The sequence below is a fragment of the Epinephelus moara genome, chromosome 7 (genome assembly GCF_006386435.1).
Source record: "Epinephelus moara isolate mb chromosome 7, YSFRI_EMoa_1.0, whole genome shotgun sequence".
In the NCBI taxonomy this organism is placed as follows: Eukaryota; Metazoa; Chordata; class Actinopteri; order Perciformes; family Serranidae; genus Epinephelus; species Epinephelus moara.
The window spans coordinates 27949897-27969942 of record NC_065512.1 but is presented as its reverse complement, the minus strand read 5'-3'; the positions used below and the strand labels follow the sequence as shown (position 1 = coordinate 27969942).

General features: G+C 41.4%; 1 protein-coding gene across 1 annotated transcript in view; it reads left to right on the top strand.

Moving 5' to 3' along the window:
• Nucleotides 1-2855: 2855 nt before the first annotated feature.
• dars1 (aspartyl-tRNA synthetase 1) overlaps nucleotides 2856-20046 on the top strand; it is a 33226-nt gene continuing 16035 nt past the window's right edge. Inside the window, exons 1-8 of the mRNA XM_050049786.1 lie at nucleotides 2856-3007; nucleotides 5844-5946; nucleotides 9048-9077; nucleotides 9451-9508; nucleotides 11272-11364; nucleotides 13108-13210; nucleotides 19312-19414; nucleotides 19966-20046. Coding sequence (XP_049905743.1) covers nucleotides 2985-3007; nucleotides 5844-5946; nucleotides 9048-9077; nucleotides 9451-9508; nucleotides 11272-11364; nucleotides 13108-13210; nucleotides 19312-19414; nucleotides 19966-20046 — 594 coding nt within the window. The 5' untranslated portion in view covers nucleotides 2856-2984. The remainder of the gene's footprint in view (nucleotides 3008-5843; nucleotides 5947-9047; nucleotides 9078-9450; nucleotides 9509-11271; nucleotides 11365-13107; nucleotides 13211-19311; nucleotides 19415-19965) is intronic.

Below are 20046 nucleotides of genomic sequence, written 5' to 3'. Positions count from 1 at the left end.
TCCAACATAAAAATGACACGTTTTGCGCACACACATTGACATCAGTCTCACTGAAGGCTCTTCTATTCTCAGTACATAGTAAGGATTTAATCTGGGTTGACTGGTGACAGGGTGATGTTCAAGTTGGAGACCAAAGGAAGCTGGCAACAATAGATCCTGAGGAGAATGAAGTCTTCAAATGGCCGCCGTGCAATGCAATGCTGGCATCCATTCAAGACTCCAATGGAGCAACATTTCCATTTCTTTAAGTGTAAAAGAAGGTGTGAAGTGCCCCCTTCAAGCCACAAGGTTAATGGATAATTTGTGGCTCTGGTCTCTCACAGTGACACAGGATGAAACAAAAGGTGCTTTTTTTCAGTTGGAAATGTTCCCAGATGATTCGGAATTAGCATACGAGCTGCGCTGCCTCAGTCTGTGCAGAGACAGATATGTGATTAACCCTTCCAAGTGTTGAGATGAATCTGTCTTCATCTGCTTCTCCTTTTACTGTCACCCAGAAAGGTTGTGAGAGACTTTAGGGTCAGATCAACCACCATATATGCAGAACTGTACTTCATGTAAGCTGATATGTGAGGTTAATATTGACCTAAGACACACATCAGATATCCTAAGTACATGTTTTTAAATAAAAGTGCACAGATATAAAATATAATCAGAAAATCTTTACTGTTGCAAACTTCTGTCCAACAAAAGACTTTAAAAGAGATTAAACCATAAGCATGATTTGAACAGAGGCTATCTAGCTGGTCAAGACAACAAGATGAATGTGGTTTTACATTACTAACAGTTCACCATATTTTTTTAAAGAATTTTACTGATTATTCGGCTCCCATTGATGTACAACATGCCATTTTCTAAATACTTAACTGTTATCACCATAACAAACTATAATGCTTTTATCTTTATCATCCAAAGTGTCCACTTCAGTGCACAAACAGTACTCAGAGCCCATTTGGGAATAAACCCTTGGGTGCAATGAGGTGTCCTTTCATTCATAATTAAAGCTTTTGCTCGCTGTGTGTGATGAGAAAATATTCACGGTTCAGCAACATACACATCTAAATCTGTATACTGCCTCTTCAGTTCTATCAGCTTAAATATGTGTTTATTTTACATAGACCAGGCTCTTCTGGCATGATAATATTCTCATGATACTGTAGCCATCGCCTCCTGCAAAACATCAATATCACCTTCCTGTGTTATATTGCAAAAGTCCAACCTTTCTGACGTCTTATATATTATTCAAAACAAACTCATATGTGTATGTTGAAGTAGTGAGAAGTTTCTTGTTTGCATTATGGGTTAAAGGGCAAAGCTGTTGAAATGGACAGGAAATGTAGTCTTCTGGTGATTCATTATCAGTGTGCATCAAGTTCCTAACTGCAACTTGAGACCATGGTCCAGAATGTGCAGCGCCTCATTCAGGTTTTGCTGTTGAGATGTACTTAATTTATGAGAAGCAGTAAGTGCAGAGATTATTTTAAAGGGCTAATACAAACTGAGCATGAAAGGAACACAAATACCACAGGTTCCTTTTGGGCAGTGACATGCTCCACTAATGGTTACATTGTTTTGGTTGGAAAGTGAGCAGCAGGAAGGCTGTTTCCTGCACCGGGAGCTCCTGTGGCCAACAGCCTGAGAAAAGCTTTGATGACCCCCCACTGTATTCAAACCACAGTCACTAGCTGTGCTTGGCCGTTCCTGCAAAGGTCAATGGATACCTGGATGCACTGAGTGCACTCGACCGAGGGCGTGAAAGTAATTTCACGGAGGGTGTCAGTTTTAGTGTTCATGTGGATATGTTAAAACTAAGACATGGCCACACATGCTGGTGTTTGTGTACATGTTTTTTTTTCTTGTATACATCCAATGACAAAATAGTGTAACTAGTATGTAATTATAAGGTTCTTCAGCATTAGGGCACCTTCTTAACCAAATACTTTAGACCACAGACTACAATTTGCACAGGGTAGTTGGGTGCTAATATTCCTCCCTATTATTTTTTTGGCATCTGAAACAGAAACACCCAAACAATGCTGTACCTTGATAAACAATATACTCAGCTGTGTATGGAGGATACACGCAGGTACAGGGGGTACTCCCACCTCATTTTCTGGCTGTTTTCAGCACACCCGTCTATCAGCCAAAAAGCTGGAATATATCGGAGAATATACCCACTTTTCCCTCTGTTACCTATAGGTAACCTGTGGCTCCGGAGCCACATGTGGCTGTTGCGCCCCTCTCCAGTGGCTCCCTGTGGCCTTGACAAAAAAATGATGTGAAAATGAACAACATATTGATTAAAATAAAATGAAATGAAATTAAATAAAATAAAATAAAATAAAAATAATAATGATAATAATAATGTAGTTCAGATGTCTTTTTCTCTACATTTTGCCAAACCTCTGCAGCAGTGGCCAGTCTTGAGTCTCCCTATGGATTCCAAATCCACAAAAGGAAAAGTCTAAGAGGAAAATAAAAATGATAAAAGTGTGTGGACAAATTTGTTGTCTTCCACTGCCATAACTGCAAAGTTTAAGTACCAAATAATCAGAAATAGCCCACAGCAGAGTAGTAAAGGTTGATAGTAAAGGTTGCTGACCCCTGACCACACCATTCCACACCATTTATTTCCCTTTATTGCAGTTTTACACGATTATCAATTCACATTCAATCTGGTCCTTTTTTAAAGAAATGTCCATTTTCTAATGTTATTTGAAAATGTCCCTTTTCTAAAGCCATTCAGGTTTTTCCCATTATTTTGTCTATTTTGTCGCGCGCAGGAATAACAATATAAGTCAGCCGGAACTACCCGTCAGACACTCGTTTCTTGCCGGAACCCTCAGCATCCGCCATTTGGTGCTCCGCTGAAACAAGTCCTTCCTTCCTGTGCACGTCCATGCTGTGAACAGCTGATGTGGTGCTTCTCTCTGACAGACAGCCGTGAAACATTTCGTCCTCATTCTTCAAGAACATAACCCGACATGACTAAAGAGGAAGCTCAGGGGTAAGAATGAAGTGAAAGTTGTGTTATACGTCTCACAGCAGCTCCAGCACTCTGCGCTTTAACTAGCTTATGCTAACACTAACGTCGGTACAGTTAGCAACTAGCTAGCATTACCTACATAAGCAGCAGATTGCATCATCTGACAGTTCAAGTAGATGCATCTCAAAAGCTTACCTGTATGAACAGAAAGTTTAAATAGCAACAATATAAACACAAAATGAACCAGCATGCTGGCTGGTGTGTGTGCAGTCTCGGTTTTATGTGCTTCATCACCATATTACATTAAAGACATCTTGAATCACATCCATCTACACATGTTAGGTTGTGTTCAGCAGGCACATCCCCCTGCTGTAAAGTTACACCTGTCAGTTTCGCCTCTGGGTATGGACCACGTCCTTTCCAGTGTTAAAATCGTAGTTATAGACAAGGAATGTTTGAGGTGTCAGTAAAGCAGTGTGCCTTAAATAACTTCAATTTATTGCAGAAAATACACTGAGTGATTGCAAAAAGTAAATCCTGGGTGATGCAAGTCAATGCAACACTAGCCCTGCACTAAATACTACATTACTTAAAATGTTAAGATTTGGTTAATAACTACTTCTACTTGTGTGTTACCTCAATTTTATGGTACAAAACAGCATTATAACAAAAGCTGTTTCTAAAGTTTTGTATACCTCATTTACAAATAGTAAGGAGAAGTATAAGATCTTGTAGCACCTTACAGTATAATACAGATCAGTACGATAGTATTAAATAGTAGCTTCAATAATTACAAGTGATTTGAATCAAACCTTGTCAACAATCAGGGTGGGACGCACCAGATTGGCTACGATACTGATATGATACTTTAGTCACGAGATGATACAATTTCAATTTTCACCGTGTTGCGATATGCTGAGTATTGTGATGGAGGATAGGATAGTTGGCACCGTGTGTAGCCATGCAAAAATATCACAATAACATATTGTCCTTCCCCCCACACCCTTAATCAACGACTTATTTGTTTCACAAATGTAAGATTGTAGGGCTGCTGCACTGGATTACATTTCATCGTAAAGAACTTTAAATTGGAATTCTGTGTACTTTGGATGACTAAGCCTCAGACAAGGACTGATAGCAGAGATTTTTTTAATGTGCAACTGCTCTCTCCATTTATTGCCTTTTATGAATACACCTGTTTCCGTTATGATGTCTGTTATTCAGTAATGGCAGTTAACTGATTGTTGTGAGTTGCCAAATATCACTCGCCATTTATGTTTCACTTTGCAACATATATTCATTGGTCTGCAAGTACTTAAATATGCAAGGTAAAGAATGGAGAACCACAAAATTTGTTTTCATACTGATTTGATAGCAGATTGCAGACAGCTGCTCCAGAGAGTCAGCCCATCTCACTTGCCTCAGGGTGAAAAAGATTGTTAATCCAGTTTAACAAATCCAACCAGTTGGTGGAGCACATAAAGACCAGCCCAAGTGCTTTAATAATCTACGTCCTAAATTCACCTTCAGTTCAGGTTTGTAATGGCACTGCTGTAACAAAGGGTAGCAATAGGCGACTCATATGCGTTCCAAAAGAAATGTATCACCAAATTTAGTTACTTTCAGGTGTTACAAACAATTTTGTCTTCAACTTGTTGGAACAATGATAGTTTTAAATTTAGCCATAAGGGAAGTAAAAAACTTCGTGTGAAGTCCCCGCTCGGAAGAAAAGGATATCATGTTTTGTGATTTTTTTTGTGTCTTGTTTAGGCTTTATTGCTATGTATAGTTGGCCTTTGGTTCTTGTTATTTCCTGTGTCTACATAGGAGCAGCTCCCATTTTGCTCACAGGCTTCCCTCAGGTCCAGACACCTGGTCATAAGGAAAACCAAACAGCACTCACCCATTCACCTGCAGTCTTAGCACACATTTATAACTCTGCAAGTCGCATTTGGAGAAGTGTAAAGTCCACACTGTTTATAATATTAAGTCTGTGACTACTTGGTTTATTGCAGCTTATTTTATTTTACAACCTTTTGTTCTTTGACCTGAACTATTGGCATATCACTTAGTCATTGGGCCACAGCTGCTGCTTTAATGGTGCCCTGATAAAAACCAGCATGCATCACTTGAATGTTTTATTTCAGTTTGAAAGGCAGTGTTTTCATTTCACTAAATATGTGATTAAATATTATTATTAAAATCCACAAAAAATGTGACCTTGTGCTCTATTGTGTTTAACTACAGCCTGTTTATGGCTGTTTTCGAAGGTTTGTATTAGTTTAAATAATTAGATTCATGTGCATTTCTGCTGTGCTACCCGCTGTATTGTGATCTGTTATATCTCGATGAGTGTGTATTTAGTCTACTGTTCTGTTGCAGCCACAAAACAAACTTTACTTTATAGGCTAATGTCACGCATTTATCAGCACTGACACTGTTGTGCTGTGTTGCAAGGCAGTGACATTTAACAAATAAAGACACCTTTAGGTTCAGATAAGACTGAATGTTATCATAATCGGATAATCTGTATTCCTCACAAATTCTATACTAGATTAGAAAGTGCTGCTGAGACGACTGTCTCCTTAAAGCCTTATTGTTTATCTCGCTAATCTTACTTTCTGACAACTCTGCTTTTAGCCGTCCTCCAAACTCCCATCCCTAAATTCACACAGGCTACAGATGTTTTGTTTGAAACAACAATGGGGATGCAGGTAGCACAGACTTAAAAGCTGGAGGTGGTGATGGCTCTGAATGAATTTTCCCAGGCGGTCAACAACTTCCTCGTGGGATACAGGAGGAATAGAAGGTGGAAGTTGACTTAAATGTTTATGTTGTGTACCTCTTCCTGTTTCAGAGCGGTGGAGGAGGAGCAGCAGGCTCAGTCAAAGAAAGGCCTGAAGAAACAGCAGAAGGAAGCGGAGAAAGCTGCAAAGAAGGCTGAGAAGCAGGCCAAGCTGGTCAGTGTTGTTTTTTTTGTTTAGTTTTTTCTGTTTTGTTGTTTCACATCCGTCGCCCCCTCTTACAGCTGGTAGGGCTGTGACGTGCAACTCTGCAGGGCATTGTGGGTCCGGGAGGGTCGGTTAGCTGCAGGGGGGGCAAGAGTATCCATTGTTTAAGTATTCCTGTCATTTTGGTTTGTTTATGTCCACCCAAACAAAGTGCTATTTTTTCTACATGGAGTGCATGACATATAAGCAGCTCTGAACATGCAACTGCATGTTAAGATAGACATGGACATGTACACAGTACCCGGGTGCGGGAGCCCTTCTGAGTGGAGTTTGCATGTTCTCCCTGTGTCAGCGTGGGTTTTCTCCGGGTACTTCAGCTTCCTCCCACAGTCCAAAGACATGCAGGTTAATTGGTGACTCTAAATTGTCCGTAGGTGTGAATGTGAGTGTGAATGGTTGTCTGTCTCTATGTGTCAGCCGTGTGATAGTCTGGCGACCTGTCCAGGGTGTACCCTGCCTCTCGCCCAATGTCAGCTGGGATAAGCTCCAGCTCCCCCGCGACCCTCAAGAGGATAAGTGGTTAGAAAATGGATGGATGGATGTACACAGTAAGGGCCACTGTCACAACAACGTCCTTGCACTTCAGAAAGTCTTGTGGACAGGTGTGTCGGATCATAATCTCTGACTGTGATAGAACCAAATATCACACACACACCATCAAACACTGAATTATTAATGTCATTAATGAAGTCAGTAAAAGAAAAATTGTGTAGGATTTTTTTTTCTTTTTATACAGTAAAGATCTCAAAGAGTCGCTCATGACCCCATCTGTAATAGACTCAACAGAGTTATTGCCATCAGTGTTTGCAAACTGAGAACAGTGTTTCCTCAAATCCAACAAAGCATGAGGATCCATTGCCAGTGCCACATTTTTTTGTATCTCACAGACCTATCTGAAGTGACACAGTGCATATATCTCCACCTTATCACCACATATGTCAATGGTTTCGTGTATTTCTGAGCTTTTAAAAACTTCGGGATGCACCTGTCTGATTTTTCTCTGTCCTGATACTGACGCCGATATGCAGACTCAGGGTATCTTCTGATAACAGTGGTCTCTTTTCCTCAAATATCCAATCTGTGCAACACTTCCTTGCTGTATTTGTCATGCTTATAGGGCTGGTGCATATTTAAACTGTATTTTTTTTGAGACATTCAACATTGATCATACATATATTTTCGTGCTGTGGCATTACTTGGTGTTGTGTACAAACACAGACCTGACATTAGATCGGATGCTGCACTTGCTTCCTGTGTTTCGACATGACAGCTCAGGTAAAAGGTGCCAGCTTTCCACAGCTCATCTCATCACTTCACCTGTGTGTGTATCTGTCCTCTCTCTCTCTTTTTCCCCTCACAAATGAAAAGTGACCTGCAAATAACCAATCCAGTTGCCAAAAGTTGGTTGTTAATAAGATTTAATGCCAGTCCTATTTTTCTGAAGAAAACCGTATGAGCTTTATTAATCATTAATAATGTTAGTCAGATTTATCATGAATGTCCTTTGTCGATGCAGTGGTTCCAAACTACTTGCAGACAAAAAAAAATGTGCAGCATAATCACCACATCCGATGTCACAGTAATGGCCTACCGCTGCTTTCAAATTAAAGCACGGTTGGAAATTAGCACTGGCCACCAGCCAAATGCTGGTAAAATATGCAAGTGGTAGTTAGATTTGCTTCACTCACCAGCCAAAAAAACAATGGTAATCTATTCAGAACAGGGAACTGAAGCCGTTGTATCCATCCATTCTCTCCTCAAAGCCAGAACACAAGAGTTGCTGGTCTACAGCTGGCTGGATTTGTTAGTTTGTTTGGGTTATTTTGTGAATTTAGCGACTCTAAACTAGCCCTATAAACCGTCAAAGTCATTCTGTTACCAATCAGAGCAGCAAGTCCTGTTTTCTCTGAGGTAAAAGTACTGTATTTGTTAAAGATGTCTGGTGGCTTCTAAGAAAGCATAGATTCAGTTCCCCGTAGGAGAGGGCTGTCTGACGGCAAGGTAAAGCCATGAAAATATTCTCAATGTAGTGTACACTATAAACTGAAATTGATTTTTTTTTTTTTTCTTTTTCGGCAAGCCTCTTTCCGGATGTGCAGCAGTCTGTCTCTAAATTTTTCCTTAGGCAGTCCCTCAAAGCAAATGCATCATCTAGCTTGACACTGACTTATCCAAGACTAATTAGACACCCTGTGCATCAGTGTGTCATGATTCAATGGGCGTTTATAGGTGAAAGCAAGAAAGTCTGCTGAATTTGTCCAGTCAGTATGTCTCATGGAAGAAGCAGGTGTTGTCACTGTTTAATACCTTGGCTATTGCTGCCTTTATCAGTGCAGCCTAGGAAGCACTGCCTAGGGGGAGACCTGAAAGCTGAGTTGAATGTTCATTGAGTGAGTGTTAGCTTTGTTATTTGCCGCCGTGCACTTTTTGTGCTGACACTTGTCACTTTAGTGGCTCCGGTGTGGGTTGGTTGCTTCATGGCTATAGCAGGTCTATATCCAGTTGATCATAAGCTGCAATATCATCCATCATGTGAGTGGATTATCATATCAAGGATGGGCGATTCCAATTCACTCCACCGCCACCAGCCATTTCCATACACCAATATCAATTTGCATAGGAAATGGAATTGTAACTTTGCCAAGAGTCGATCTCATCGCACTGTGGGAGTCATTTGCCTAGGAGTCAGTGCAGAGATAAAGAATCTGTCCACTTATGCTGTTTCTATTACAAAGCAATATCTCCGCCTGCCATTACTCATTGTCTATGATGTGTTCGAGCAATGTGTAAAAGGGGCTGTGCATTCCAGGGATCTGAGGCTTGGCTCCAGGACTGAGCTATGATTTATTAATTTTATTCAAATCCCTGATAGCACAAGATGAAAACACAATTTACATGACTGCTGTAGCAAAACGGTTTAAGTTGCTCCATTTGAAGTCAAATGTTTTTGAACATTTTTAATGTTTTGAATTTAATAGATAGTCCTCTTGTTGTTGTTTCCCGGCTATTTGCAATGCCCTTTAAATCCCTGCTGCCTCTTTGTGTTTCAGGCTGCAGAACAGCAAGGTGCAGAGGAAGATGTAAGTATCCCCCACGGACCGCAGTACTCATCCTCTAAGACCAGTTCTCTGCCTTTCTGTCTGACTTTGATTCTACCTTTGCTTCCACACCTTTGCAAGAGTTTGTATGTAAATACCTGCATGCTGGAATCTCTCTGTTTCCTGTTCAATAATTTTCTCCTTAGCTCGTGATAAGCCTCATTATCTGTTATGTTGGTCTGTTATCTCAGATGTGGCAGACAGACTGACGCTTATGAAATCAAAGTGGCAGAGTTGCCTTTGAGAACAATAGAGAGATGATGTGCGCACGCCAAAAGTGGTGTGATGTTTTATTTAGCTGTTTGATGAAACGGCTGATGTCGGCTGCTAAGATGACGAGCTTTTATTCTTTCAGGACTTCGCCAAGGACAGATATGGTGTGTCAGCCATGGTCCAGTCCCAACAAAAACTGGGTTAGTATGAAAGTTACATCCTTCACTCATCAGTCACTCAAACACCCTTTCATTGTGCTTTTCAAGATTTTCAATGGAGCAAATGACGAAGGGTTGAAACCTTTGCTTGGCCTTGTTGTGACCACAAGGTTATTGACCATATAGACACATTTCTCTGTCACATACGGTGGTAAATTTGGTATTTTAGGTATAGTTTAATTAGATAGAATTAACATTTTGGCCTGCCCCTGTCTCAATTCATCACATTTGTCTGATCAGTCTCTTTAGATATTTTGTAATATATTTCATTATGTGCCGTCTGTCCTTGTTCCCACAAATGTGTCAGCACAGCGAATGAAAGATGTGCATTTCAGAAAAATGTACTCATCCATTGTCACACACAAATTCACAGAATCCGATTACACGGTAAAGACAATAAACAGAGAGACTTCCTTTGGTTTAAACAGACGTCTGTTTTACTATCATTTCCAGGTACCAGTGTTGAGTGCATTCGGTTATTTTTTTCATATCTGTGTGCTGCGTTATTCTCAATTTCCTGTCAATCATTTGACACTTAGCAGAAATGGAAGTCTCTTATAAACTCATAGCTCTAAAAGCTTTTTTTATTTTTATGTGTGTTGGCTCTGACTTACCTAGGAAAGTCTTTCATTTAAAGATTTGCTTGACAGTGTATTTTGAAATAGTTTAATGTCTGAAAAAAGTTATTTATGCAATTGTAAACTAGGCTGGGGTAACAAGGTCAATTCAAGATCACTTCTTCCTTCTTCTTGTCACAAGGACATTGCAAGTCATTCATATATCATCATACACGTGTCAGCCCCGTGTTAGGGAAACTTAGGATTAAATTGACACATTTCACCTCGACATCCCCTCTCGAGGTGAGGAAATTAACATGATGAAAAAAGACATGGCGTCCTGAAATGGAGAACTTGCAGCAACTGTCAAATTATGTTTTGATACAAGTCGACATCCTGATCCAGAACTTCTCAGATTACCTTAGTCTGGCTGTCAAAAGTTACAGATAACACGCTTACATCTGATAAACATCATGAAAAATGCTTCTGGTCCCTTCTCTCAACACGATTGCAGCGCTGATAATTGCAGCGGCTAATAGTGTATGTGATGGCTCCTGGATGAAAGAGGCAGCAGGCGGACCTGTCGAGGTCGTCCATCTGTCTGGATGCTCTTTCAGCTTCAGTGGCAGCAAACAAACTAGGGCCTCGCTCACCTGCATGCCAAGCTCAGCCATCGGGACAGGGTTGGAGGTGCGGGGGTGCGGAGGGTGAGGGCTTTCATGTGGGTTTGACGTAGAGTTTGCAGCCAAAAGGGCGGCTCTGTTACCTCTGGTGTAGCCTCGGTGTCTGCTTCTCCTGCTCGCTGATAATAAGGAGAAAGCATGCCTCTGAGTGACACAGGTGAAACTAGAGTCAATTTGTCATATAGCCCACAGAGAATGGGTGAGTTAGACAGCTTTTCAGCAGCCCTCCTAGTGTGTCTTATTTATTAGGCACGTCTGTAATTTGAGCAATTTATTGTGTGTATGTCTGCACACGCACATGCTTGCTTATTCACATTTCTTTCTGCCTTTGGGAGTGTGCAGAGGAGAGGAGGAGGGGGACTTGATTCTTTACACAGAGGGGGGGAATAGAGGCAGAAAAGTCCTTTGAAGTAATGAATTCTTTGTGTGTGTGTGTGTGTGTGTGTGTGTGTGTGTGTGTGTGTGTGTGTGTGTGTGTGTGTGTGTGTGTGTGTGTGTGAGCCAGACAGGGTGTTGGTGCGGATCCAAGACCTTACTCTTGAGAAAGCTGACCAGCTGATCTGGCTGCGTGCCCGAGTCCACACCAGCAGAGCCAAAGGTGAGCCCCCCCCCCCCCCCCCCTAATCTTTGTTCACCTTTTTTTTCCAGTTTAGAGTGACTTTGTTTTGTGCAAAAGACACAAACAGCCCATATTAGATGACCCCTGTGCTAATCCTAGGTGTACTATAGTGAAATGTCTGAAGCTTTTGCCCTCAGGCCAGTACGCCACGTCACCCCCTTGTTCTAAAGACCAAACGGCATCACCGGTTGCCTTTGACTTTCCTTTAGAGTTCCCATGACCTAGATGACTGATATTACTCTCTTCAGGCTGATCAACACTGAAGTTCAGAAGCTATAAAAGAATCAGGCGACTTTTATTGCAAAAATACATAGCAAACTGTATCTTATAATTAGTCAGGCTCACTAAATGTAGGCTGTGTGTTATCATTGTCAAAATCCCCATCACTGTGTGAAACTAGACGTAGCCAGACAAACATAGCCAGACCCATCTATACACTTTGTTTTAGCGCTGTGCATGAAACAACAGTAACAATCTCGGAGCTAGCAACCTATACACTTAAACACCTTTTAAAGTTTAATGTGGCATTTTCTTAGGGGGGAATTTAGCCATGTTTGTGTCGGTGCGCCACCTCCCACATGCAAATGTTCCACCAAAACAACTTCCCTCCAGACACTGTTTTGCAAGGGCACCGTGGCTGCATCCTGGACTCAGCACCTTGTTGTTGGTTTAAAGAAATACTAACAACCAAGAGAGTTTTTTTTCCCTTACGTGCATAATTATGATGGGTTCATCCAGACCTTTCTCCAGCGATGGCACAGTACAAGACAGGTCTAGCTATATAAACTAACTATTTGATAAGACACCCCCCCCCCCCCCCCCATTTTCCACAATATATTCCTCTGTGGGATTGTACAGACACTCGCATAGCAGTTTTTTCCCCCATTCCTTCCACGTTAAGCAGAGTTTGACAACCTCAGGGTGTTTTTGATATCATTGTCAGACGAGCATGTCGCTGCCAACTGGAAGCTCAGATAACCTCCATTTGTCGGGTTCCAGCTACTGGCAGCCATGGAGTTGCTCTAGTGGAATACAATGAACCCACTCAACCTTGCCAGGTTATTAAATCTCTGTATGAAACGCAGAGCCTTTTGGCTGCTTAGCTAAACGTGTGATTACAAATAAACTAAGGTCTCAATGATTATCTTTTTGCCATTTCCTTTCAAGATAACTTCCAGAGTCAAGAGTCACTTCCCCTCCACTCATGTCTCCATTCTCTCTGCTCGCTGTAAGGATGTCCGTGTGAGCAGAATAACATCCTGATTTGGTCTGGGATGAGGTGCATCTGTTGGTGGGATTTTGGCATTGCTGTTATCCCCACCACCCTCCCCCTTCTCACAGACAACAGACATCAAAGTACCTGGGTGGTCTGACTGTCTACTGCCCCAAGTTTTTGTTGGCTAACTTGTTTACACTCTTCCTAGGTGTGTGTGTGTGTGTTTGTTAGGAAGGTAGTAATCACCCTTTCTCCACACAGTGCTCTTCAAAGAGAAGCTCCGTTTACAAATGTTTGACACTTTACCTGTAGATGACAAGGCAGATCCTTACAGCTGGGGGAAACCTTCTTCATCTGGAGTCACACGTAGACATTTGACTGAACGATGAAGGCACATTGCTTCAGAGAGAGCGCCTGAGCTTTTATTGTGACAAGCTTGTTAAGCTTGCATAATAGAGATCTTAACAGCCTGGCACTACTCACTGTTGTTGTTGTTTTGTTTTCAGGGAAGCAATGCTTCTTGGTCCTGCGTCAACAGCAGTTCAACGTGCAGGCACTGGTCGCAGTGGGAGATCGTGCCAGCAAGCAGATGGTCAAGTTTGCCGCAAAGTGAGTACCGAGACTGCTCTTCCTGTCAGAGAGGGCACAAACAATGGTGGGAAAATCCGAGGCCCTAATCGTCCACCGATCCATTTTCACACATTCTTAGCAAGGTGGAGGGTGGGGGAATCAATCATTTTTCACTTGACAACAAAAGCTGGCTGTTAACAGGGCGGGATTACAGCAGTGTTTTAATGGAGCTGTTCCTGTCGAGATGGCAGATACAGCAGCTTGGATCAGAGGAGGAAGACAGTCTTAAGAGCCAAGCATCATTATTCATGTTAGCAGCCAAACTCCGGCCCATTACTGGTAGTCTATGAATGAACTCGTCTATCAGCGGATATGCACTTTATTAAAAGGGCTCAAGGGGAGGGGTTGATAATAATGCTGTGTTAGACTGACGTGATGAATTCTAAAACTGGACTTTAAAGAAATATTTCACCCACAAACTGACCATTTGTATGTCAGTAAGTCATGCCGTGTTACCTTGCATTTGTGAAGAAAACTTTGTTTTTCTCACATGCTGCCATGGAAAATGGCAAACTCTCACACAACTCGTGCATTATAATCCAAGTCTCATTTATCCCATCGTATGCTCAGTACTTACAAACATGCATTTTTGTTAAAAACCATAGTATTGGAGTCTGGCTGAGAAGAGTGTGGATGAGTTTCACTTTTAGTTCAGTTTGAATAATGTGTGTGTGGGAAGTACTGAACATACGACTGGATATATGAGACTTGGATTATACTGCACGAGTAGTATGAGAGTTTGTGAACAGATGTTTTAATATAGATATGTTGTTAAACGTATGTTTGCCGTTTTCCATGGAGGCGTGTGAGGAAAAAGTTTTCTCCATGAATTCAAGGCAACACTGCATGACTAATTAATACCAAAAGGACATTTTGAGGATGAAACATTTCTTCAAATATAACATTTATGACATCATTCATGTATTGTGTTGAAACAGTGCATTCATCAGATGTTTGGAAGCATCTGTTTTCCATTACTACCACTGTTTGATGACTTCAGTATATTTGTATATGGGGTAAACAATAATTATCATGTCTTACCTTGATGGTACCTCCTCAGATATTGCTAAATTAGTCAAAGGGCAACACCCACAAGTGTAATCTACCAGACCAAAATGGCAGTTAAGACATTGGATAATGAAGAACTTAAGCAATGCAGAGATTGCAGCTGTATTTGAAACACGCAGCTATCAAAGCCTTACAGCCTCTCAGAAACAGAACAGACAGACAGAACAAGTGTCTGCGGTTTCATCCTCCCAGAGAATCTTACAAAAAGTCGAAAGAAGTCAGTGTGATTAAAACTGTTAACTAAGCAGTGTCAAATGTGGGATGTGTCAGGCTCCCTTATTGTTCTAGACAGTTTGACCTTAGTGCTGAGACCACTGTGGTTTGACCATAGGAAGAGTGTCTCTTCTCAGCTTCTCACTTCCCATGATCATTTAGGACTGAGCCACAAAATAAGGATGTCTGCATGTCCTTAAAAAGTCTTAAAATATCTACATGCAAATCTACTTCCGTACGGGGCTACACATATACTACTTAACTTTATGCTTACTTGCAATGCTTAAATAAGAAAAGGATAGTTTTTCCAAAACCAGTCTTATATTTGGTTAAAATTATCTTAAAAAGGCCTTAAAAAGTGTTTAAGTGAAGTGTTTGATAGCTGTAGACACCCTGAAAACAGCAGCTGCAAAACTATCTGTATTACAGAATTTAAAAACGGGTATATTAGATAGCATTTACAACAAAATAAAAATAACTGTAATTCATGTAATACCTTGAGAAACATGGACATACATTCAGTAAAGCCAGATTAATTTCAAAACATGAAGAACTTAATAAAATAAGTAGCTGAGGAATGATGGAGTTTACGCACACACCTGCCTCAGTCATATGTAAACAAGTCGGCGCTACTAAATGTTTGATGAATACTCAAATATGCATAAATTACCATTTTTCACACATTCATTACTCTCATGTTTTGTAAATGAGACCCTTGGAGCCTCTTTGTGGTTTGTTTCAGTGTGTTGCGGTTTACAGGGAACTGAACCCAAGCACAAGAACATTTTTCTAACGAGGGCGAGGTCACCGCTGCACAGACCAGAGTTTTGACCTCTGCCGCATGAACACGCTGACCCCACTTTGTTAGAAGCGTCAGAATCCCCTAGTAGTTCCCCACGGTCACTCAGCTGACCTGCTCCCAGCCGTCTTTGAGATTCAGCTTCTGTTACGCCGCAGTGCTTTGCAGCTTCAGCACTGAACACCAGTGACGTCAAACTGCATGTTGTTTAATGTTGTGGAAAAGTTTGCTGAATGCCACAGGATATTGTGTTAATGATATTGTACACACATGTTGGTATATTTTTGTAACTGTCGCATGATTTATTTTATGCCTAGCAGTTTCTCAATCTGGTTCTGCAATGTTGTGGTAGGACAGTTAGGTTGTTATGTAATACATTGCCACCTAACAACGGAGCGAGTGAAAGTGATGACACGGTTGCCGAGACAACATGGTCTTACAACAACACCCAAAAATAGCGAAGTCATGCCACAGCGTAACAGTTTACCAAGAGTGTTTCGGATCACGCAGCAGGCATCGAAATGAGTGGTTTTGATATTTAAATCTTTAAGAACAGGTGGCACGATCGGTTGCTGTGGCTTTCTGGCCCACATGTGGTCTCACACACTTTGGTGCGATGATTGACAAGCCGAGTAAGACCCCGGATTACAAGTAAATCCTCTCATAATCATGCGGGGGGCAGTGATGACATTGCTGGGGTAGTCTCCTTTCACATATTGTATGTCCAAGTCATCCTCTCACTCACACAATTTAATAAGGTGATCTTCACACTCTGCTACCTTTACTCTGCTCAAGTACCTCAGGAGTACCAAGTGTAAAGCAGAAGGGAAGTTTGGCTGATATGGCTTTTAGAACTGGAATAACAGTAATCATGTCTGACTGTTGTGTACCGGGAAGTTTGTAGGTTTAATTCAATCCTGACTCACCTGATGCAGTCAGAGCTGATTCAGAGTCAGAGCAGAAGAATTGCTGATTTAGATGACATGTTATAATCTTAGCATGCCGTGTGTGTGTGTGTGTGTGTGTGTGTGTGTGTGTGTGTGTGTGTGAGACCTTCATTAGTCAGCAAGAGCAGTAGCCCTAACACTGTCTAAAATGCCAGCTATATGTAGGGTTGCAGCATATACTGGTGTCAAGGTATACCATGGTATGACAGTTTGTGGTTATCATACTGGGTACATTTGCCGATCTTCGGTACTGAACTATTTAAGTTGTTTTCAAAAGGAAACATTTCACGCAAACTTTCACTAAACAATGTTTCAAATTAAAATTATAGTAATAAAGCATTTCAACCAGAAGAAGTTGTCATTCCTTTAACCCTTTGAAACCTGAGTAAGTTGGTTTGATTTTATTTCAAAAACATGGGAAGAAGGCAATCGGCAACAAAAAGAAGAAATGACCCCCCAAAAATTTGCAAGAAATTAGTAAAAAAGAGAAAATTCAAAAATAGTTTTATAATTTTTTATTTGTTTTTTGGGGGGAATTTGTGGGACATTTCTCACCAGGTTTTTCCCCATGTTTCTGAAAGATTTGCTCATGGTTCAAAGGTTTTAATACTTGTGAAAGGCACCTGAATGAAGCACAAGAAAAGTGATGTCGCTCCAGACTTCAGAGGGTTAAGGGTCATTGTACCTGATAATAATAATTGAATAATTGTGCAGTACCATCTACAGTTATACCGTGAAACCACAATATTTTCTGAGACTGTTGTCATACTGTAAAAATCTCATACCATTGCAACCCTAGCTGTAAGTAGACTAAAGGGTTAGTTCACTCTTATTGAAAATGTTCTCACTTACTTCTACTGAGATGTAGCGGTGGAGATTTTTCTATTTTTTTGTGTGGAGATTTTTAGATATCTGTCACTGAGATTTCTTTGTTCCACTCCAACACAAAGGAGGTGAATACAATTTCATAGCAGCAGTTTTGGATGGAGTGTCTCCCCCCAAACTGGACGTAACAGGACATTAAACAGTAGTAGGTTTCCTGCATCAGACTGAGAAACCGTAATGTTGTTCTACTGCAGTTTGTTTTAAAGAAGGCTTGTTTTTACAGCAGTGGTTTCTTCTGAATCTTTAATCTTTGTCTGTCTTTTTATTCGCCTCAGCAATAAAGCAGTCAGAAGTCTTAGAGCATAATGAGAGTATAAGTGACATGTCAGGTTCTGAGGGTAACGTTTGGCACCGCTACTTGTTTGTGGGAGAGTGACAGGATCGATGTAAACATCCACTCTGTGTATGGTCTTTCACCTTTTGAAATTGGAAAGTCAGTCCAGTGAGCTCCCCTTGCCTATTACATTATTACCTCTGCCAGGGAGGTTATGTTTTCAGTTCGCCTTGTTTGTTTGTTCATCTGTCAGCAGGGTTGCAGAAAAACAACTGACCTGATTTTACGAAAACTTGGTAAAAGGATGTAGCATGGGCCAATGAAGGACCCATAAAATTTTGGTGCAGATCGGAATCACAGGGCAGAAACACGAGTTATTTTCACTTTTGTTAACACTGCGAGATAGGGCATTGGCCTTGGCTGAGGTCTGCACTCTCCAAGTGCCCTTCTGGTTTGGTGATGCATTAGCAGCTGAAGTAATTGGCCATATGTGTCTTTCATGGTCAGAGTGCTGTTGTGTTCCTGGGACACTGATTCAGTATAAAAGCAGCCTCTCCCCCTCTTTTTCTCTCCAAGTCATATATTTTTCGTCTCCGTGTGATATTGTCAACTCTCAGTAACTCTCAGTTAATCAGTCTGTTTCCCTCAGTGTGCTCTGAACGCGTTGCCGCCAGCCTCTGGGCCATGCAGCGGAGGTTATTAATGTGGGGGATTTATTTATCTAACTGATCTACGACTAGAGGGGAAGGACTATGGCGGCAGCTGTCGTGGGGCTGAAGGGACAGCGGTACCCCAGTGTTCAGTCCCTCATTACTGCTTTTTAATGAGGAGGAGTGAAGGATTACAGCGGGTTTCCCATCTGGCCTTGCGCTGCATGACAGTCACTGTTGTTCTTCATATCTTATGATGATGCTCTAGGTTTCAGTGAGAAGCCTGTATTGCAGCCTGAGATGCTGCATTGTTTTGAAAAGCCAAAAATTAGAAATCGGTTTCTCTTGACATGCTGTTGTTTACTTTATAAACTGTGATGGGGGAATTCTTACCGCTGTGGTCAGAATCAAACTGTTTTTGTAGTAGAGCTGGGTACTTCCCAGGAGCTGTGAAATGATGTAAGCTGCAACGCTTTTGCAACACCTTTTCTCAAAGCTCCACAATCCCCCTCCAACTTCTCTATTTATTTACTTCTCCTTTTTGATTGATTGGCTTTTGAACCGTGTGATCATGCACATTACTACGATACAGCCTATCATCTGCTGTGGAATTAGCTGGTGCTGGTTTAATTTAATAGTGCGCACCCCATTTGATAGCGGGGTTAAGTTAGGGCCTTTATACCGCTCAAAATTACAGTGTGATGCCACCAGATGCAGAAAATAAAATGGGCTTCTTTTTGAAAAAACAATATAGTGACAGGAATCATTTTAGGGTCCCAGAATTTGTTTTGAAGTTTGTAAAATTGTTGCGTAATGGCGTATTTTTTGAGCAATTCCATATCAGACTGCCAAATCTGTCTCAAATAAGATATGTGAAACATTTTCTTCCCTGTCGCAACCTGTTTATTTGAGCCTAACGTAAGTAGACACATGTTTGTGTTGAGCGTAGAAAGGAGGATAGCAGTTTTATTATGAAAGCCACAAGCCTGTGGCATCTCAACATGCCCCTCTCCCTCCGGTTAGCTAATGTCACCCCACCACCTAGCTCAAAAGCACTCAACCCTATCCCACTCCACCCCCCCCCCTGCACATCACACCATGAAAAATGAAAATGCTTGTCTGCATGCATCAGTCACACTTTAATGGAAATATTTTTCTCAGGCAGTTAGCTTCCCACACAGATGAGTTTGTTTTCTAAGTGCTATCTGTTGTTTACACTCCACCCTCCCAACTGTCTCCACCAGCATCACCAAGGAAAGCATAGTAGATGTGGAGGCGTCGGTGAGGAAAGTGGAGCAGAAGATCGAGAGCTGCTCCCAGCAGGACGTGGAGCTGCACATCGAGAGGGTGGGCATGCTATTCACTACAATCATCAAACACACACAGTTCTTAATACACAACACACTCTACGCTCAAACTGATCATTAGTTACTCCAAAACATCATGTGTGTTTATGTTGTAATTGCTACACTATACTAGCTGCATTTAAGGTAGCGAATACATAAAACTTCAGTGATGGAGAACAAATTATTCTCCAATATAATGCAATCCAATGCAACACCACAAACTCTTTTGATACTGTCTCTAAAATAGGAAAACCCAACATAAATGTGATGCAAGATGTACAGTACTGCAGGGCTCCGTGGATTGTATTAGATTCTACTGGGTTTTTTCTGTTTGTATTTGTTAGCAGCGTGGAAACTCACAACTTTCCCACACACAGTCCTTCACACGTAGATGAGGTTTTAACAGATGAGGCTGTCAGTGTCTTTCACTTTGACTTGTTTTGTCTCTGCATGGACTCCAGGTACTTTCCGTTGTCAGAACATCTTAATGGAAACGTTGGTGGTTTGACGCCTTCTGAATTTGAATGCTCTTCGTTTCTTCTCCCCTCCCAGATTTTTGTCATCAGCCCGGCAGAGCCTCGTCTCCCCCTGCAGTTGGAGGATGCCGTCAGGCCTGATGGAGAGGGGGAAGAG